Source organism: Pelobates fuscus, chromosome 1, assembly GCF_036172605.1.
Source record: "Pelobates fuscus isolate aPelFus1 chromosome 1, aPelFus1.pri, whole genome shotgun sequence".
In the NCBI taxonomy this organism is placed as follows: Eukaryota; Metazoa; Chordata; class Amphibia; order Anura; family Pelobatidae; genus Pelobates; species Pelobates fuscus.
This window is the reverse complement of record NC_086317.1, coordinates 434,659,561-434,681,476: the sequence shown is the minus strand read 5'-3', so window position 1 is coordinate 434,681,476 and position 21,916 is coordinate 434,659,561. Positions and strand designations below refer to the sequence as shown.

Below are 21,916 nucleotides of genomic sequence, written 5' to 3'. Positions count from 1 at the left end.
AAAAAGGAAGATGATTAGATGTACCGTATTTTTCGCTCCATAAGACGCACCTCACCATAAGACGCACCTAGATTTTAGAGGAAGAAACCCAGAAAAAAAATATTCTGAACAAACTGTCCCATAGTGTTTCTTACTATGGGACAGTTTGTACAGAATATTTTTTTTCTCCCCTGTCCCATAGTGTCCCCCCCTCCCATAGTCTTCTCCTCTCTCCCATAGTCTTCACCCACCTCCTCCCCATAGTCTTCACCCACCCCCTCCCCATAGACTTCATCCACCCCCTCCCCATAGACTTCATCCACCCCCTCCCCATAGACTTCATCCACCCCCTCCCCATAGACTTCATCCCCCCCCTCCCCATAGACTTCATCCCCCCCCTCCCCATAGACTTCATCCCCCCCCATAGACTTCATCCCCCCCCATAGACTTCATCCCCCCCATAGACTCCATCCCCCCCCTCCCCATAGACTCCATCCCCCTCCCCATATTCTTCTCTCCCATACTGTCCCCCTCCCCTTGTCCCATTATTACTTACCTGTCTTGCAGCGTTGGCCGGCAGCACAGGGCGCACCGCGGTAGTGGAACTTGAATTTCATGTTCCGGTTTCCGGCGGGACTGAAAGGAAGTGCGCACTCAGCTTGTGCACACTTCCTTTCAGTCCCGCCGGAAACCGGAACATGAAATTCAAGTTCCACTACCGCGGTGCGCCCTGTGCTGCCGGCCAACGCTGCAAGACAGGTAAGTGAAGCTTCATATTCGCTCCATAAGACGCACAGACATTTCCCCTCACTTTTGAGGGGGGAAAAAAGTGCGTCTTATGGAGCGAAAAATACGGGTAATTTTTTTTGTTGAAAATCTTCTGTATTTCTGCACTATTATTACAAAAATATGCTTAGTAAAATTAAAAACAAACAAAACAAAAACACTGGGTTTAAAATAGGCTGCAAATCTATATTGTAATTCGTTGCAGTTTATTTAAATTTATTAAAGTGGGTAGGTCACATTAAATGAACAGAACATGAATCACTAGCTGGTGTAGGAAACCTTTGGCACTCCAGATAATGTGGACTACATCTCCCATAATACGCTTATATCCATAATGCTGGCAAAGGATAAGGGGAGATGTAGTCTTTAACATCTGGAGTGCTGATGGTTGCCTATCCTACACTAGAGTATAAAAATATCCATTTTGTTTTGTTACCATTTTTTAATGGTTCATTAACATTTGATAACACTTTAATAACACATTTATTTCCAAGAGAAAATAACTATAAATTTAAAATGCAATTTTCAACATGCATTTGACCACCATTCCCTGGCCAGCTCTTTATTTTCCCAAGTATTTAAATGTTTACAAACAGAAATCCCACAGTCCCCTTTAAGACTGCTCGTCTCTCACACTACATACTATAACATTATATCCAATACCTTTGATTAATTTATATAATTCATCATTATCCTTACTGCTTTCCAAAGGAAGACTTGTGTCATTGTTTATTATTATTATTATTATTAAACATAAGAGATTACATATGTTCATGCGTAATATTTTGTAATGCACACATGCACGCGATACTCCCAAAATTTGAATATCGTGCAAAACTTAATTTATTTCAGTAATGCAACGTAAAAAGGGAAACTAATAAATGAGATAGACGCATTACATGCAAAGCAAGATACTTCAAGCCGTGATTTGTCATAAGTGCGATTATGGCTTACAGATCATGAAAACCCCAAATCCACAATCTCAGTAAATTAGAATATTACATGCAATCAATAAAACAAGGTGTGGCGAAAGCGGCCTCGCCACTGGTTTTTGGACTACTTGCCAGCCTCCTGCCATGTGGCTATGGCCCTAGGGTGTGATGGCCCTTTAAAAACAGCATTTGGACTTATGGACTTGTATTGGACCGTGCTGGCCCTTTAAGAACCGTCTGGAGACATATTGAGACTTTGTGTGACAATGCCCCTTTAAGACTGTCCCCAGACCTTTAAAATCCTTTGTGCAGGGCTTTCTCTCTGTGTGTTCTGTTCTGCTTTCTAAATAGTGGGTGATTTTTGGAGCATCCACAAAGTGTTCAAGCTGCTATTATCCAAAATAATCACTAAATAATAAGCGCCTGTAATTCACACGTTTGTCTTTCTCAGGGCTTTCTCCCACTTGGTTCAGTAAATGGGGCTTACTGAACCAAGTGCACCACAGGCGGACCACCCAGAAGTGGAAGCGTGCAGGCAATTTACCTGTAGGTAAATTGCCGACCGCTGGGCGGCTGCCATTCGTACAAACGAACACGTGGCGGCAGCAATCTTTACTCAGCCGAACGGGGTCAGCGGTGTGTACTGCCTCAATGCAGCGTGGCATGGAAGCTATCAGCCTGTGGCACTGCTGAGGTGTTCTGGAAGACCAGGATGCTTCAATAGCGGCCTTCAGATCTTCTGCATTGTTCGGTCTCATGTCTAATTTTTCTCTTGGCAATGCCCCATAGAGTCTCTATGGGGTTCAGGTCAGGCGAGTTTGCTGGCCAATCAAGCACAGTAATCCCATGGTCATTAAACCAGGCTTTGGTGCTTTTGGCAGTGTGGGCAGGTGCCAAGTCCTGCTGGAAAAGGAAGTCAGCATCCGCATAAAGCTTGTGTGCGGAAGGAAGCATGAAGTGCTCCAAAATCTCCTGGTAGACAGCTGCGTTGACCCTGGACTTAATGAAGCACAGTGGACCAACACCAGCAGATGACATGGCTCCCCAAATCAACACAGACTGTGGAAACTTCACACTGGACTTCAAACATCTTGCAGTGTGTGCCTCTCCATTCTTCCTCCAGACTCTGGGTCCTTGGTTTCCAAATGAGATACAAAAGTTGCTCTCATCAGGAAAGAGGACTTTGGACCATTGAGCAACAGGCCAGGTCTGTTTTTCTTTAGCCCAGGTAAGAAGCTTCTGACGTTGTTTGTTGGTCAGGAGCGGCTTGACAAGAGGAATACGACATCTGAAGCCCATGTCCAGGATCCGTCTGTGTGTGGTGGCTCTTGATGCACTGACTCCAGCCTCAGTCCACTCCTTGTGAAAGTCCCAAACACATTTGAATGGCCTTTTCCGGACAATCCTCTCCAGGCTGCAGTCATCCCTGCTGCTTGTGCACCTTTTTCTTCCACACTTTTACCTTCTACATAACTTTCTATTAATGTGCTTTGATACAGCACTTTGGGAACATCCAACTTCCTTTTGAAGATTTCCCTCCTCATGGAGGGTGTCAATGCTGGATTTCTGCACAAGTGTCAGTTCAGCAGTCTTCCCCATGATTGTGATTCCTACTGAACCAGACATAGACCATTTAAAGGCTCAGAAACCCTTTGCAGGTGTTATGGCTTACTTAGCTGATAGAGTGGGACACTGTGAGCCTAGAATATTGCACCTTTTCACAATATTCTAATTTACTGAGATTGTGGATTTGGGGTCTTCATGAGCTGTAAGCCATAATCATCGCACTTATGACAAATCACGGCTTGAACTATCTTGCTTTGCATGTAATGCGTCTCTCATATATAAGTTTCCACTTTTACGTTACATTACTGAAATAAATGAAGTTTTGCATGATATTCTAATTTTTTGAGTATCACCAGTACAGGTAAATCCCTCATATCATTGCATCTCTGGTCTTATTCTTGTTTGGAGGAAGCAGCCATCTTTAAGTTCTAAATTTTCTCAGAAGCACCACTTATCTGACCAAAAATCGCAGACAATCATGAACTAGTGTGAGATCACAAAACCAGTTATTATGCACAAGCACTAAAAGGGACACTATCGACACACACATCACTTCAACTCATTGAAGTGGTCTGGGTACAGTGTCCCTATTGCACTTTGTGCTGCAATGTAAAACATTGCAGTTTTAGAGAAACTGCAATGTTTACATTGTCGCACTAAAACAGCCACTAGAGGCGCTAACGGAATGTTATCGTTTGGTACAACTTTGTATTCCTGGCACTATAGTATCCCTTTAAAGAAACTCTGGGACTGTTTCAGAAATTCACATTGTGCCTGGTGTTCGCAGAAAAGCAGGCCATCTACAACCTACCCCACAAAGCAAGGGTAAGCTTACTTAGTGCTCGCTAGGATGAGGGGCAAGAAGATCTAATGTGTGAATATAAATAACATAAATACCTGCAGACATTGGTTATATCTGCACCGGAATAGCCTTCAATCTTCTCAGCAATGGTTTCAAGGTTAACATCAGGATCTATTTCAAGTTCTCGCAGGTTTATTTTCAGCAGTTCTGCTCTTCCACTTGCTGTTGTAGAGAAATAGGGATCTTATATTAGCATCATCAAAAACACATTGTTACACTGGTTTGCTTGTTGAGAATAACGCAGGGTTATAGGACACAATTTCCAGATCATTGTTTGATAAGAGAGTTCATTAAGCACCACCCACTTATCTCCCCCTCAACTTTAAACACAGTAAGGACTGATGAATCCTTAAACAGGTGGTGACCAAAAAGAACATAAACAATTATAGAACTACAAATCCCATGATGCTCTGACAGTATTTAAAAATCTTCCTGAGGCTACTAGCTACAGCTCCCCGTACGTCACCTGAATGTATTTGATACAAGTAGTGCACACATGCGCAGCTTCTATTTTCTGTCATTTCCTAGCTAATACTTTATTCAAGTGTGTAGCACCTCAAGTGGCCTGGATTTGTTACTTAGGTAGCGTTTTTAGTTTTTTAATGAAATGCTAAAAAAGTGGTAAATCTACCCAGAGTGTTGCTTTAAATTGGCCGTGTCATCTAAAACCTACCTTTCTCCTATGGTTTCCTCTTCTGTTTCCTAAACTGTTCTTACTTTCTTAATTTATGAGTTGTAGGGACTACTTTGTCTTATGTGTTTTCCTATGCTTGAAAAATGACCCCCCCCCCCCCAAAAAAAAAATATATATATATATATATATATATATATATATATATATATATATATATATATATTGCAATTTGTTCTATCATTCACTCATTTTAGTTGCAAGGTGGGAGCTACTGGCTCGCGGCTTCCTCCTTGTAATATACCGTATTTTTCGCTCCATAAGACGCACTTTTTTCCCCCTCAAAAGTGAGGGGAAATGTCTGTGCGTCTTATGGAGCGAATATGAAGCTTTACTTACCTGTCTTGCAGCGTTGGCCGGCAGCACAGGGCGCACCGCGGTAGTGGAACTTGAATTTCATGTTCCGGTTTCCGGCGGGACTGAAAGGAAGTGCGCACAAGCTGAGTGCGCACTTCCTTTCAGTCCCGCCGGAAACCGGAACATGAAATTCAAGTTCCACTACCGCGGTGCGCCCTGTGCTGCCGGCCAACGCTGCAAGACAGGTAAGTAATTATAGGACAAGGGGAGGGGGACAGTATGGGAGGGGGGGGTGGAAGTCTGTGGGGAGGGGGGGTGGAAGTCTGTGGGGAGGGGGGAGATGGAAGTCTGTGGGGAGGGGGGGAGATGGAAGTCTGTGGGGAGGGGGGGAGATGGAAGTCTGTGGGGAGGGGGGGAGATGGAAGTCTGTGGGGAGGGGGGGAGATGAAGTCTGTGGGGAGATGAAGTCTATGGGAAAGAGGAGAAGACTATGGAAGGGGGGGGACACTATGGGACAGGGGAGAAAAAAAATATTCTGTACAAACTGTCCCATAGTAAGAAACACTATGGGACAGTTTGTTCAGAATATTTTTTTTCTGGGTTTCTTCCTCTAAAAACTAGGTGCGTCTTATGGTGAGGTGCGTCTTATGGAGCGAAAAATACGGTATTAAAATAGAATATGCCTAAATTCTCCCAAGCTCCCCTCACGTTATGGGGTGACATCTAAATGCAAGTATTTTTATTTTACAGGTAGTTAGTTTATTGCCCCACCATTACTATTATTAGGGTGACTGGGTAGGTAGGGCATTTTCTTTTATGGAGGTTGACAAGGGGCTTGGGGAACCATAGCACCAGTGGGGGAGTGACTGTGGGCTTGGGAATATTTTTTTTTTTTATTAAATATTTATACAAACCAGCCCTACAAAGGAGAACATTATAAACTATGCTCAAAAAATAAAGTGCAGTGTCTTGCTGTTTTATATTCCGTCAGACCCTTAAAGGCAAAATGCTTTTAAAAAAGAAAAAAAGATTTTTTTGCTTCAGAACATCCAATTGTTTTGTTTCCAGAACAGGAGATACAAAATGCAATTTTTGCCATCACTTGACAATCATTCAATCATCTGACACAAGAAAATGCCTTCACTTGCATTTACAACTATAAAAATAAATATAAAAAAAGTGAAGTTCCCCAACGTGGAAGGTCTCAAATGTAGGCCTCCTTCTTGACACCGTCTTTATACAATGGCATATTGCTCGTATAAAAGTTCTCTTATTCTAAAAAAGTCTTTACAAAGACATCCCTCTGTGGCAGAACCGCCACTTTAGTCCTTTGTATGTATATGGAATGGCTGTAATATTTGTATGTGTATGCAGTAGATGGCATTCAGATGCTTGTTGCCCAAAAGCCATACGCTGTTAAACGGTTAGTTTCACGAACGGTGTTAAAATCCACAGTTCGTGAAACGAATTAAACTACCGAATGGGAGACCACACACAGGGGGTCGTGTGTCTCCCATTAAGGATGGTTACAATGTATCACTGTTAATTCAGGTATATGCGGGTGGGCGCCGTTCGTATGCCGAACACGTGGCGGCGGCCATCTTTTTCTCTCGAAAGCCCAGCGGTGTTTGGTCGTCGAGTGCCTGGAACTAAAATCGGCTACTCGACTTCACGGACTTACAGATCGTTCAGATACTTTGTTCGTTCGGTAAATTAATCAGTATAAGTCTTCCTAGCATTGCCAAGACTGTTCGTGAAAATATATATTCGCATGGCTTTCGTTTTCTACAGCAGGGATCTGAGCAGCAATTCACCAGATGGTGCGCTCAGGTCCCAGCTATTCAACAAGGGGTCATTCGGTCAATTCAACCGTATATTATGCCTGTTATGGATTTTAATGTTAAAGTGCCTGTTTTACTGTACGGAGAGATAATGGGATTATCAATACATTATTGCCCAATTATCTCTCCAGTACAGTATGGCCTGATGGGAAATGTCCTTGCAAGAGAAGTTCCCCATACAGTCCCCTGACTAAAACCCATGTAAAGTGATTAAGGAAACCCCTTGCATGGAGCACTGCATAAATACTGGAACTTGTGATTAAAACCTCAGTTGTCTCCCAGAACTGTGTTTCGTCCGGTTACTGGGGGATTTGGGATATTAGCTTCATTCAGCGCTTTTCTTGGATTACTTTTTTCTACCAGCGGAGATATTAATATTTAATATTGCAGCTCCGCTACACCCTCTAAGCCAACCCGTCCAGTTTCAGTCCTCCGAACAGCCACCATATTGTTGCAGATAAGCACGCCACCAACAAACTCAGCCTGTATCCCCTCCCGCAGGAGAACTTGCTTAAAATCAGAAAGCCGTGGTTCATTCATAAAGACATGATGTCCTGGAACCTCATTACTTGGTAATGGCTCAAGAATCGGGATGATCTGTTTCCTCGGTGAAGTCTTTGTCATCATAGCCAAAGAGGCTCTTTATCACTTTCTACTGAGCAATGATACTGGCATCTGATCCAGGAGGGTCCACTTGCATTTCTGAGTCCTCTCTGTAATCCTTCAACTCTCCTTCCTCCAGGATGACACCTGTGTCCACCTTAGACACGCGCATGTCCAGAAGTCCATCAATCCACGCTAATTCAGTGTCCTTGGCTTTGCAGAACTTAAGAGAGCTGACTAAAGAGTCCTTCAGTCGAACCTGGTATATGTGAGTCTCACTTGTGGCATCCACTGTTTCATGCAGTTTTGTGGTGTACACTTTAATGTCTTTTCCTCCAAATGCTCTGCACGCCTCAGCCAGGTCTTGGCTGGCATCCAGCAGTCCATGTAAAATAACCAGCTGACGGGGCTTCATCTGGTTAATAATCTTTTTGACTGAGTCGCCATCAGAGCGACCCTCGTAGTCTATGTGTGCTTTGATTTCCATCGGTTCTGTTGTGGAGACACATTTGGTAGGAACGTCAGATAAGTTTTGGTCCATTGGTTCTTCACCATTAGCTAGGCCAGATTCCAGTTTGCTTTTTTCCCCTCTTCCATGGCTTGAAGCTCTGGAACCAAGAAGTCTTCTGGCTTTATGATTTCACCATATTTGTCCCATTTAATTCGCTCTTCTGGTGCAGGAAACATGGGATAGGATTCTTTTTGGGAATATTTTTTATTATTAGCCCCACCCTCCACCTATCTTTCTTCCTCCTCCCCACTTTATTAGTTAAAGCTCCCACGTGATGCCAATGGATGGGGGCATAGGGGAACAATGGGTTCACTCCCCCACCACTTGGCCACTAATGAGTGTGTGGGGCCTTTTTCTAATAGCCCACATTCAAGGGAATGGGGAGAAAACACGTTCATCCTAGTTAAATTATTTTATTAGGTGCCACACCATGGGGGCGCATGAGGGAACTGTGCCAGGTGCACCTTTATTGGGTTAGCGACTGAAGAGAAATAGCTGCCCAGCCACTTGTCTTTTTATTTATTTTTTTATAACAGCCATAGCCTGCATTGTAAATTTATTAATCCGAACGAAATTCCATATGAACAGAATGGACAAACGGGCGAAACCTAGTTAAGATGAAACAAACAAAAAAAAATTGAAATTGAAATGAAATTCAAATTTCAAAATGAAAATGTTGTCAATATTCTACGTTGACCTGTCCCAGGACACTATTAGATGGAGGAAGTCTCTGCAACCACTCTGCTCCGCACCCACAATATTCCATAAGGTTGGCGATCACCGCAACTACTCCACATACTGCAAGGCGATTCCACCTACGCCATCCAGGATCTGAAGGAAGCTACAGCCATTTTGGAAAGCCTAGGCCTCCCACAAGATTTGCTATCCCGGCAGGGAACAAAAGGGGTCACTACAGCAGCACACACATGGGATCAACCTCATAGGGTTTTCTCGGACGTTTTTTTTACAAATCTTTTTGTTCCTAGTTCAGTTGATTTATTTGCCGATTTGATTTAATTTTCACAAGTTTGTATTGTTCATTAATTGCTACTGCTGTGCATAACAGTCACGCTAGCACACCCTAATATGTGCCATTTATGTGAGAAAATAGCGGTAAGGGAAAAGCACAACAGAGATGGACTGCATCCTACCCTTAGTTGGGCTCAAAATCCAAGGGACCACCAAGTTTGCAAACAGGCTACTAAACATATAAAACACCCTCAAAGTTTGTGTGACAGAGCCGCTGTAAACATATTTTGTATGTTTTAAATTGCAACTATTGCGTAAAAAAACAGTCACATATATTATACAAAAAATAAACAAACATTTCATGAATGGAGAGTTCCATCAGATTTGCTAGGGCACACACTTACTTCTCATTCTTTTTCAATGTTTTACGGCAGAAAAAGACAGAGCTTATAATAAAGGCTGAGAGAGCGCCAAGGTGTTCCAGGATAGAAGCAAATATAGCACTGTAGATATCGACACGTAATCTCACAAACATGTATCAAATGTGATGGATCAATAATTACTATATAAAAACCCTGGGAAGCGACAGGTCCTCTTTACTATTTAAATTACCACTATAGTCACCCACGCCACTTCAGCTCAATGAAGTGGTCTGGGTGCCAGGTCCCCCAGGTTTTAACCCTTCAGATGTAAACATAGCAGTTTCAGAGAAACTGCCATATTTACATTGCAGGGTTAATCCAGCCTCTAGTGGCTGTCTTCCTGAGGTGCTGCTGCAACGCTGAATGCAAAAATCATTCAGCATGCAGAACGTCCATAGTGTTTTTAATGCGCGTGCGCCTCTGGCCGTGCATTCCGCTCCACTTGGGAGCTGACGTCTGAGTGGGAGGAGAGATCACCAGCGTCGAGGGAGCCCGGCGCTGGATAAAGGTAAGTGGCTGAAGGGGTTTTAACCCCTTCAGTCCAGTGGGAGGGGGCCCCTGAGGGTGGGGGGAGCCTAAGGGTTATATAGTGTCAGGAAAGGTTCTGGCTTACATCTGTATATCTTTTGCATAGACTACATCTTCTGGACTGCACAAACAGCATTGTGAGATGTACACAGTTGTCTGCTTTTTGATTTGTTCATGGAGTCAAATGTACATTAGCCAATTATACAATTGCAGTGAGTTAAATCTATCCATTTGCAGTGAGTTTTGCTCATGCAATGCATAGGATAAATTATAATACTTATCCAAAGGGGATTTCTGTTTTCCAACATCTGGGGATGATGACCTACTCAAAACGATAGAGTTGAATAAATAATACATAAAACAGATTTTCTCTAATTTGTGTTATATTTACAACCTAGAGTGTTCAGTTTAGGTTTTTGTTTATATAAAACCGAAAAGGTTTCTGCAAAAATATTCTCTTACGGGAATTACAATCAGAGCTCATGAACAGCATAAATTAATGTTACATGCAATCCTTGCAATCAATGTAATGGTCCCATGTGAAAGATGTATTTAGCTCTACCATCATTTTAGATTTTCATTCCAGTTCTGTCTGTAAATGCCCTTGACCGTGAAGAATCTTATGGGAAAGAGAATTAATAGCATCTTTGGTAATGACTGTCTGGATAGTACAATCCAGACCTAATAACATTACTTGTAAAAATCAACCGAAATATTCTACTGAGCATTCAATAAACACCACACCCCTTGTAGATCATTAGATTATCCTGAAAGGAACCCGATTCCCCCAAATGATAGATAAAAGCTGTGGTGCCACTAAATTTATCAGATGGCTTCAAACATCCTGATATTTGACAGAATGGATCACAGACATGCTTGAAATATACGATACGTATCAGGAAATCTGGAACGGAATGATCAGGTTACTGCATTCTGATATAGCTGAAGTCTAGACAGAGTAGTTGCAAAGACTGACCATCTGAATTACAATGATCTGATCACTAAAGTGAGAATTACAAACGCACAGGATGGAAGCAACTGAAAACGGCCAAGATCTATATCTGTGGATATTAAACGATTAATGTAGTTTTAGTAATACATAGCACTTAAAAGTAAAAACAACAGGCATACATGGCACAGCAGACCCCTCCTTGACTAGGAAGAAACTCCATCAATCAGGAATCCTATGAATCCCTGTCCAGAAGCATTTTAGAGGGTAAGAAGTTATATGAACCCCCTGTTGACTGGGTTAGTTCTCTTGCTTAATAAATGAATGATGATAATAGTTATTACAATACCAGATCTTATCTGCTTTCGATAATGCCCTATGATGACACTCTCTCCGCATATTAAAAGTGACCTGCTCTTCAAAGATAATATAATAAGAATTCAGCCAGACACTACTATAAACCAATATTACGCACATCTTTCTATTAACCCTAGTTATGAAGCCTAATTATCCACCATAGTTATAGTTTAATCCAAGGTTCTAGAAACATAGAAACATAGAAACATAGAATGTGACGGCAGATAAGAAACATTCGGCCCATCTAGTCTGCCCAGTTTTCTAAATACTTTCATTAGTCCCTGGGCTTATCTTATAGTTAGGATAGCCTTATGCCTATCCCACGCATGCTTAAACTCCTTTACTGTGTTAACCTCTACCACTTCAGCAGGAAGGCTATTCCATGCATCCACTACCCTCTCAGTAAAGTAATACTTCCTGATATTATTTTTAAACCTTTGTCCCTCTAATTTAAGACTATGTCCTCTTGTTGTGGTAGTTTTTCTTCTTTTAAATATAGTCTCCTCCTTTACTGTGTTGATTCCCTTTATGTATTTAAATGTTTCTATCATATCCCCCCTGTCTCGTCTTTCCTCCAAACTATACATGTTAAGATCCTTTAACCTTTCCTGGTAAGTTTTATCCTGCAATCCATGAACCAGTTTAGTAGCCCTTCTTTGAACTCTCTCTAAGGTATCAATATCCTTTTGAAGATAGGGTCTCCAGTACTGTGTACAGTACTCCAAGTGAGGTCTCACCAGTGTTCTGTACAATGGCATGAGCACTTCCCTCTTTCTACTGCTAATACCTCTCCCTATACAACCAAGCATTCTGCTAGCATTTCCTGCTGCTCTATTACATTGTCTGCCTACCTTTAAGTCATCAGAAATAATCACCCCTAAATCCCTTTCCTCAGATGTTGAGGTTAGGACTCTATCAAATATTCTGTACTCTGCCCTTGGGTTTTTACGTCCAAGATGCATTATCTTGCACTTATCCACATTAAATGTCAGTTGCCACAACTCTGACCATTTTTCTAGTTTACCTAAATCATTTGCCATTTGGCTTATCCCTCCTGGAACATCAACCCTGTTACATATCTTAGTATCATCCGCAAAAAGACACACCTTACCATCAAGACCTTCTGCAATATCACTAATAAAAATATTAAAGAGAATGGGTCCAAGTACAGATCCCTGAGGTACCCCACTGGTGACAAGCCCAAGCTTCGAATATACTCCATTGACTACAACCCTCTATTGCCTGTCACTCAGCCACTGTCTTACCCATTCAACAATATTGGAATCCAAACTCAAAGATTGTAGTTTATTGATAAGCCTTCTATGTGCAACAGTGTCAAAAGCCTTACTGAAATCTAGGTAAGCAATGTCTACTGCACCACCCGGATCTATAATTTTAGTTACCCAATCAAAAAAATCAATAAGATTAGTTTGGCATGATCTCCCTGAAGTAAACCCATGTTGTCTCTGATCTTGAAATCCATGTGTTTTTAGATGTTCAACAATCCTATCCTTTAACATGGTTTCCATCACTTTCCCCACTACTGAAGTAAGGCTTACTGGCCTATAGTTGCCCGACTCCTCCCTATTACCTTTCTTGTGAATGGGCACAACATTCGCTAACTTCCAATCTTCTGGGACTACTCCTGTTATCAATGATTGGTTAAATAAATCTGTTAATGGTTTTGCTAGTACACCACTAAGCTCTTTTAATAGCTTTGGGTGTATTCCATCAGGTCCCATTGACTTATTTGTCTTTACTTTTGACAGTTGAAATAGAACCTCTTCCTCTGTAAACCCACGTGTAATAAATGACTCATTTATCCTTTTTCTTAACTGAGGTCCCTTTCCTTCATTTTCATCTGTAAATACCGAACAAAAATATTAATTGAGGCAGTCAGCTAGACCTTTATCCTCATCTACATACCTTCCTTCTTTTGTTTTTAATCTGACTAATCCTTGTTTTACTTTTCTTTTCTCATTTATATATCTAAAAAAAGTTTTGTCCCCCTTTTTTACTGACTGTGCTATTTTCTCTTCTGTGTGTGATTTGGAAGCTCTTATAATTTGTTTAGCCTCTTTCTGCCTAATCTTATAGGTCATTCTGTCTTCCTCACTCTGGGTTTTTTTACTAAATTACTAAATGCTAACTTTTTGTTTTTTACTATTTTGGCCACATCTGCGGAGTACCACAGTGGTTTCTTGAATTTTTTGCTTTTACTGACAAGCCTAATGCAATTTTCTGTTGCCTTCAGTAGTGCAACTTTTAAATAATCCCATTTCTTTTGGACTCCATTTAAATTGCTCCAGTCTGATAATGAATCCTTTACACATATTCTAATTTTAGAAAAGTCTGTTTTTCTAAAGTCTAAAACTTTTGTTTTTGTGTGGTGTGACTCAGTCACTGTTCTTATATTAAACCACACTGACTGATGATCACTGGATCCTAAACTTTCACCTACAGTAATATCTGATACCAAATCTCCATTTGTTAACACTAAATCTAGTATGGCCTCTTTACGAGTTGGCTCCTCAACGACTTGTTTTAGAGACAATCCCAGTAGGGAGTTTAGAATATGTGTGCTCCTGGCACAAGTAGCTATTTTTGTTTTCCAATTCACATCAGGAAGATTAAAGTCACCCATGATGATAACTTCCCCCTTCATTGTCATTTTAGCTATTTCTTCAACTAGTAGATTATCTAACTCTTCAATTTGTCCTGGGGGCCTATAAATCACACCTACACGAGTTACTGTGTGATTACCAAATTCTAACGTAACCCAAACGGACTCTATGTTCGCCTCACTAACCTTTATTAGGCTAGATTTTATGCTATCCTTTACATACAGGGCCACCCCTCCCCCTTTCGTGCCTTCCCTGTCTTTTCTATATAAAGAGTACCCTGGTATTGCTATGTCCCAGTCATTTTTCTCATTATACCATGTCTCAGTAACAGCGACTAGATCTACACTATCAGTTGCCATTATTGCCACAAGTTCATGGATCTTATTCCCTAAACTGCGAGCATTTGTAGACATGACTCTAAGCTTATCATTTTTTAACACACTTGCTACAGGCACCTTCTGTCCTTGTTTTGGGGGACAATTGGATTGATGTTTTATCACCCTTTTGCCCCCCCCCCCCCCTCCTAGTTTAAATACATCCTAGCAAAACCTCTGAACTGCTCACTGAGAACATTTGTTCCCTTTTGAGAAAGATGCAAACCATCTTTTTTGTACAGTTTATTTCCATTCCAGGTTCTGCTGGTAATAGCCATAGAATCCTGCTATTAGTTATCCATTCACCACATCACATCATGTGAAGGTCTAGGGAGCCACAGAGCAGGTTCATCTTGTTGGTAGAGGGTTCAATGGGCACCCAGCTAAACAGCCCTAACTGCTCAGGTGTGGAAGGTAAAATGAGATCTGTTGGGCAGATGTAATCTGCGTTAGATTATCCCCAAATAAAAGCATAGGTTGGGATAAAGAGTGAATAGATTAGTTTTCCACCTACTCAGTGATCTATTAAACTTTATTCTGCCACCCACAGTGTGAGGGACAGGGGGAGCCATACTGCAGCCTCTTAGTTACTTGTCAAACAATTTTATTTTAAACCTTGGCTGGCTGCACATGGTTTCTTGTACTTAATTCCAGGCTTGCTTGGAAGTTCACTCCCAGGCTAGTCACTCCCCTGTCTCTCAATACACAAGTGCAGTTTGTAGTGCCAGTTGGAGGACAACGGATGATTTCAAAATAACCCCAACAGTATTTTTTGTTGTTGCATGTGTATATATATATATATATCTATTAGGTAAAACGGTTGCCTTACGGATTCATGGTTTGATGTACCATGAGTAAACAGTATACTGTAACTTTGTTTCTGTAGAAAGCAAAAATGAAGATATTTAGCCAGTGGTGGCTCTAGATTTTGTAAGGACTTCGGCAGAACTCAAACATGAGTTCACCCAATAACACCCATAGGGAAAAAATAAATAGGGGTTACTTTGTGTGTTTAAGGAGCTCTAGTTATATTAAAGGCTTGCAGAGCTGGATAAATGCATTCGTTGTTTAGAGGCTTGCAGTGTCACAGCTCCTTGTGCTGCTGCATGGTGAGCTCTTCAGCTGTAGTAATGGTATACTTTGCAAACTAAATTAATTGGCAATAAATACTTTTTAATTAGCAATTAAAGGGACACTATAGTCACCTGTACAACTTTAGCTTAATGAAGCAGTTTTGGTGTATAGAACATGCCCCTGCAGCCTCACTGCTCAATCCTCTGCATGTGACTTGCACAGCCTTCCATAAACACTTCCTGTAAAGAGAGCCCTATTTAGGCTTTCTTTATTGCAAGTTCTGTTTAATTAAGATTTTCTTATTCCCTGCTATGTTAATAACTTTCTAGACCCTGCAAGAGCCTCCTTGTCAGGCCTTAAGCCTCCTGATGTCTCCTCATGCTTCCGGGTTTGACGGAGCCTAGCCACACCCCCATTGACGCGATCTGCTATTTAATGCGACCGCACCAGCTGATAGATGCTGGATTATTGAAACGCGTACCGCACCTAACTCACCGGCTCACATACCTCGCTGAGACGACCACATGCTACTGGACCGGACTGGAGGATTATTCAAGTCCCCAACATCTCTCCTCATCACCGACAAGTGCCTGCACTCTCTGCAACCATACACTGAAGCAACCGCCTCAGAGGAGAGCTGGGGACACAATCCCTCTACTTCTGGAAGCTAAGTATCTTACAGTCTCTGAGATAAGAGCTAACAATGCTAAAGCTAACAATACTAAAGTCTGCTATCAAGTTGTCCAGCAAGCCTGCTACAGCTTTCCTCAAATCAAGTATTATTCAAGTTCAGCTGTACCTGTCTTGCTACAGATAGTCTTATTTCTTCATACTAAAGTCTGCTATCAAGTTGTCCAGCAAGCCTGCTACAGCATCCCTCAAGACAAGTACTATTTAAGTTCTGCTGCACCTGTCTTGCTACTGATAATTTCAATGTATACAATCTCTTATAATTTGAGCTGTTAACAAGAATAACGGACTCTAATGAATTCTGAACCTTGTCATTGCTAACTGAAGCAAACCGTTTATTATTTAAAGAAACAGTACCTGTAATTCTGGAACTGAAGTCTCAGTTCCATCTAAGTGTCTTAATAAAATATCAAAGTCCTACGAAATCTGCAGTTGTGTTCCACATCATTTACTGTGAACGTGACACTCCTGTATGTGATTAAAGTTCAATTTAGAGATTGAGATACAATTATTTAAAGGTAAATTACATCTGTTTGAAAGTGAAACCAGTTTTTTTTTTTCATGCAGGCTCTGTCAATCATAGCCAGGGGAGGTGTGGCTAGGGCTGCATAAACAGAAACAAAGTGATTTCACTCCTAAATGGCAGTGAATTGAGCAGTGAAATTGCAGGGGAATGATCTATACACTAAAACGGCTTTATTTAGCTAAAGTAATTTAGGTGACTATTGTGTTCCTTTAAACTAAATAATTTATACACTATGGCAGAGTAGGTTTTCATAGCCTAGTAGTCGTATATACATAAGTGCTGGTTTGAAGGTGTGTTAACCCCTTAAGACCGCAGCCAAGTGTACAAGTTGTGATCAAAACAAAACGTAAACAAAACCTGGCATTTGCGCTATATGTCTGTCCTACCGTAATTCACCTCTTTCATATTAAATGCACCCACACTTCTTATATATAATTTTATTCAGGGGAAACAGGGCTTTCGTTTAACATCAAATGTTTAGGTATAAAACATAATTTAATATGAAAAAAATATTTAAAAAATGGGAGAAAATAGGAATAAAAAAAAAAAAAAAATTAGTTCTTGTTGACATTTTAACTGTGAATGTCAAAATACTGTTTGCTTTTACTGCAGTAACATACACATATTTGTATTCAGCGATGTCTCACATGTAAAACAGTACCCCCTATGTACAGGTTTTATGGTGTTTTGGGAAGTTACAGGGTCAAATATAGCGTGTTACATATTTCAGTTTTTTCACATTGAAATTCGCCAGATTGGTTACGTTGCCTTTGAGACCATATGGTAGCCCAGGAATAAGAAATATCCCCATGATGACATACCATTTGCAAAAGTAGACAACCCAAGGTATTTCAAATGGAGTATGCCCAGTCTTTTTTAGTAGCCACTTGGTCACAAACACTGGCCAAATTTAATATGTGAAAATGCAAAAAACTAATTTGAACGCAAATTTTGGCCAGTGTTTGTGACTAAGTGGCTACTAAAAAAAAACTGAACATACCCTATTTGCAATACCCTGGGTTGTCTACTATTGCAAATGGTATGCCACCATGGGGGTAATTTTCATTCCTGGGCTACCGTACGGTCTCAAAGGCAACCTGGCGAATTTTAATTTGAAAAAACTGAAACGCAAGCCTTATATTTGACTCTGTAACTTTTGAAAACACCATAAAACCTGTACATGAGGGGTACTGTTATACTCGGGAGACTTCACTGAACACAAATATTAGTGTTTCAAAACAGTCGAACGTATCACAATAATTATATCGTCAGTGTAAGTGCCATTTGTGTGTGAAAAATGAAAAAAATGTCACTGACAATATCGTCATTGTAATACATTTTACTGTTTTGAAACACTAATATTTGTGTTCAGCAAAGTCTTCCGAGTAAAATAGTACCCCCCATGTACAGGTTTTATGGTGTCTTGGAAAGTTACAGGGTTAAATATGGTGCTAGAAAATTAAATTCCCTGAACTTTTGGCCTGTGTTGTCAGGCAGGTCCTGCAAATTGTAATTAATAAAATGACCTAATTATGTAAAATGATTACATAAATATATACGTAGAAATATATATATATATATATATATATATATATATATATATATATATATATATACACACACACACATATGCTTATGTATATAGATATATATATTATTTCGTTCTACATGTATTTTGATATCTATCTATATATATATATATATATATATATATATATATATATATTAATTTTAAAATACAGTTAGAACGAAATTACGCATGTATATATATTTAACGTATTTATATATTTTTATTATATATAAATATATATAATGAAGATTTTATATATATATATATATATATATATATATTTAATCAATATCATTGTATGTGTATTTTGATAATATATATATATATATATATATAATTATGTATATAGTAATATTAAAATACACATAGACAGTGTGTGTGTATATATATATATATATATATATATATATATATATATATATATATATACACACACACACTTAGATCATATATATAATAAATATATATACACTGTGTGCAGAATTATTAGGCAAATGAGTATTTTGACCACATCATCCTCTTTATGCATGTTGTCTTACTCCAAGCTGTATAGGCTCGAAAGCCTACTACCAATTAAGCATATTAGGTGATGTGCATCTCTGTAATGAGAAGGGGTGTGGTCTAATGAAATCAACACCCTATATCAGGTGTGCATAATTATTAGGCAACTTCCTTTTCTTTGGCAAAATGGGTCAAAAGAAGGACTTGACAGGCTCAGAAAAGTCAAAAATAGTGAGATATCTTGCAGAGGGATGCAGCACTCTTAAAATTGCAAAGCTTCTGAAGCGTGATCATCGAACAATCAAGCGTTTCATTCAAAATAGTCAACAGGGTCGCAAGAAGCGTGTGGAGAAACCAAGGCGCAAAATAACTGCCCATGAACTGAGAAAAGTCAAGCGTGCAGCTGCCAAGATGCCACTTGCCACCAGTTTGGCCATATTTCAGAGCTGCAACATCACTGGAGTGCCCGAAAGCACAAGGTGTGCAATACTCAGAGACATGGCCAAGGTAAGAAAGGCTGAAAGACGACCACCACTGAACAAGACACACAAGCTGAAACGTCAAGACTGGGCCAAGAAATATCTCAAGACTGATTTTTCTAAGGTTTTATGGACTGATGAAATGAGAGTGAGTCTTGATGGAACAGATGGATGGGCCCGTGGCTGGATTGGTAAAGGGCAGAGAGCTCCAGTCCAACTCAGACACCAGCAAGGTGGAGGTGGAGTACTGGTTTGGGCTGGTATCATCAAAGATGAGCTTGTGGGGCCTTTTCGGGTTGAGGATGGAGTCAAGCTTAACTCCCAGTTTCTGGAAGACACCTTCTTCAAGCAGTGGTACAGGAAGAAGTCTGCATCCTTCAAGAAAAACATGATTTTCATGCAGGACAATGCTCCATCACACGCGTCCAAGTACTCCACAGCATGGCTGGCAAGAAAGGGTATAAAAGAAGAAAATCTAATGACATGGCCTCCTTGTTCACCTGATCTGAACCCCATTGAGAACCTGTGGTCCATCATCAAATGTGAGATTTACAAGGAGGGAAAACAGTACACCTCTCTGAACAGTGTCTGGGAGGCTGTGGTTGCTGCTGCACGCAATGTTGATGGTGAACAGATGAAAACACTGACAGAATCCATGGATGGAAGGCTTTTGAGTGTCCTTGCAAAGAAAGGTGGCTATATTGGTCACTGATTTGTTTTTGTTATGTTTTTGAATGTCAGAAATGTATATTTGTGAATGTTGAGATGTTATATTGGTTTCACTGGTAAAAATAAATAATTGAAATGGGTATATATTTGTTTTTTGTTAAGTTGCCTAATAATTATGCACAGTAACAGTCGCCTGCACACACAGATATCCCCCTAAAATAGCTATAACTAAAAACAAACTAAAAACTACTTCCAAAAATATTCAGCTTTGATATTAATTAGTTTTTTGGGTTCATTGAGAACATGGTTGTTGTTCAATAATAAAATTAATCCTCAAAAATACAACTTGCCTAATAATTCTGCACTCCCTGTATGATCCAAGAATATATAAATTTATTTTTACACTGATTTAACATGTTTTATGTATTTTTTCAGGCAGCATGGGGAGTACCCCCTGCTGGCATTGACATGGCTATGCCGTCCATGTGATCATGAGGTCCTCACAAGGACCTCGCGATTACATGGCCCAGGGGGGCCGAAGAGGACGGAGGGGGACTCCCTGGGCTCCCAGGTAAGTCCCCATACCGCGATCGCCGGCAACCGGGTAAGTACAAAAGATCGCAGGGTGTTCTATGCCGCCCTGCGCGTTTAGAGCCACCAAAATAGGGGTGGCATAGAATGCCCTGCGTCTTAAGGGGTTAAGGTACTGGAAACAAAAATGAAAATTCTAATTGGGCAAAAAAAGCTTTTAAAAGAATTTACCAAATAATAAAATGACAGGTAAGAAAATAGTGTGAGTTCCCCTCCGGTCTCTGAAGTTCCCTGGCCTGGGCCACAGTAGGGGTGCGCTAGGTTGGGAAACACAGTCAGGAAGGAATATGTATGGGATCATAGTTCTTTCGGGAGAAGGTGGTGGCTGGGAGCCATGTACAAGCAGTGGAGTATTTTGGATTGTGCTGCCCTAGGCAGGGCAAAACTCTGGCACCCTTCCCTGTCAGGGCCGCACACACTTTGATTGACAGACACATTCTCACTGACATATACTTACTGAAAGATACAGTCATTGGCACACACACTGTTTAACCAACACACACTTTCACTGACACACACACACACACACACTCATTGACAGGCATACACACGGATTTAAAAAACTGACAGACACACACTATTACTCAGACACACACACCCATTGATAGACACATACACTCAATGACATACACACACACACACTCACTGATAGACACACGCACTTATTGACCGACACACACACATGCACTCACATTAATGGTGTACTCTACTGACATTAATGTGGTCTGTGTGGTAATTCTTTTCCCTCTTAGTAAAAACCCCAGAGTGATCATAGCCCTTCTAAAACCTATCAGCCGAGACTTGATATAAGGGTATAATAAGCACACTCGTTTGGAGTGACTGTTGCCTTTTTATACCTGGGTCCCCAACAGGGGGTCACCAGGAGAACAATGAGATTACACAATACCTGACAAGTTAACTTCAGCAATAATAATAACAAACAATAATTTAGCCATACAGGTGTACGTGGTCTCCAACAATCTCTAGATAGGTGGTATGTGTCAAAATAACATCCACATGACTGCCAACCCAAGTAGAACATTGCTCAGAGCATAACACTGCCTCTGCCGGCCTGCCTTCTTCCTATAGTGGATCCTGCTGCCATCTCTTTTCTAGCTAAACAACACACATGCACACAGCCATCCACCTGATGTAAAGAAAACGTGATTCATCAGACCAGGCAACCTTCTTTCATCAGTCAAGGTACTTTACGCTTCCCATGTGCTTCAATTAGCCTTGAGCACCCATGACTCTGATGCCAGTTACCCAGTTGTCCTTCCTTGCACAACATTTGATGGGTACTAACCACTGCATACTAAGCCCAAACCACAAGACTTACCGATCCAATCAGATCAAAGCAGTATTTCTTCATAATACAGTAAAGATGCAGAAATAAAAAATATAATCCTTTGCTCAAATGTAATTGTGATCATACATGATAATACACTCCTGGCAAATACACCATTTACCTTGAGAAGCAGTCAATAAGCATGATGCAGAAAAATATGCTACATCCATAGAGCAA

At 40.6% G+C, this 21,916-nt stretch overlaps 1 protein-coding gene and 1 pseudogene across 1 annotated transcript in view; both read right to left on the bottom strand.

The window, feature by feature from the left end:
* KATNAL1 (katanin catalytic subunit A1 like 1) overlaps positions 1-21,916 on the bottom strand; it is a 96,785-nt gene that overhangs the window by 6,989 nt on the left and 67,880 nt on the right. The window contains exon 10 of the mRNA XM_063429480.1: positions 4,161-4,287. Coding sequence (XP_063285550.1) covers positions 4,161-4,287 — 127 coding nt within the window. The remainder of the gene's footprint in view (positions 1-4,160; positions 4,288-21,916) is intronic.
* LOC134600977 (cleavage and polyadenylation specificity factor subunit 2-like) lies at positions 7,333-21,909 on the bottom strand (annotated as a pseudogene).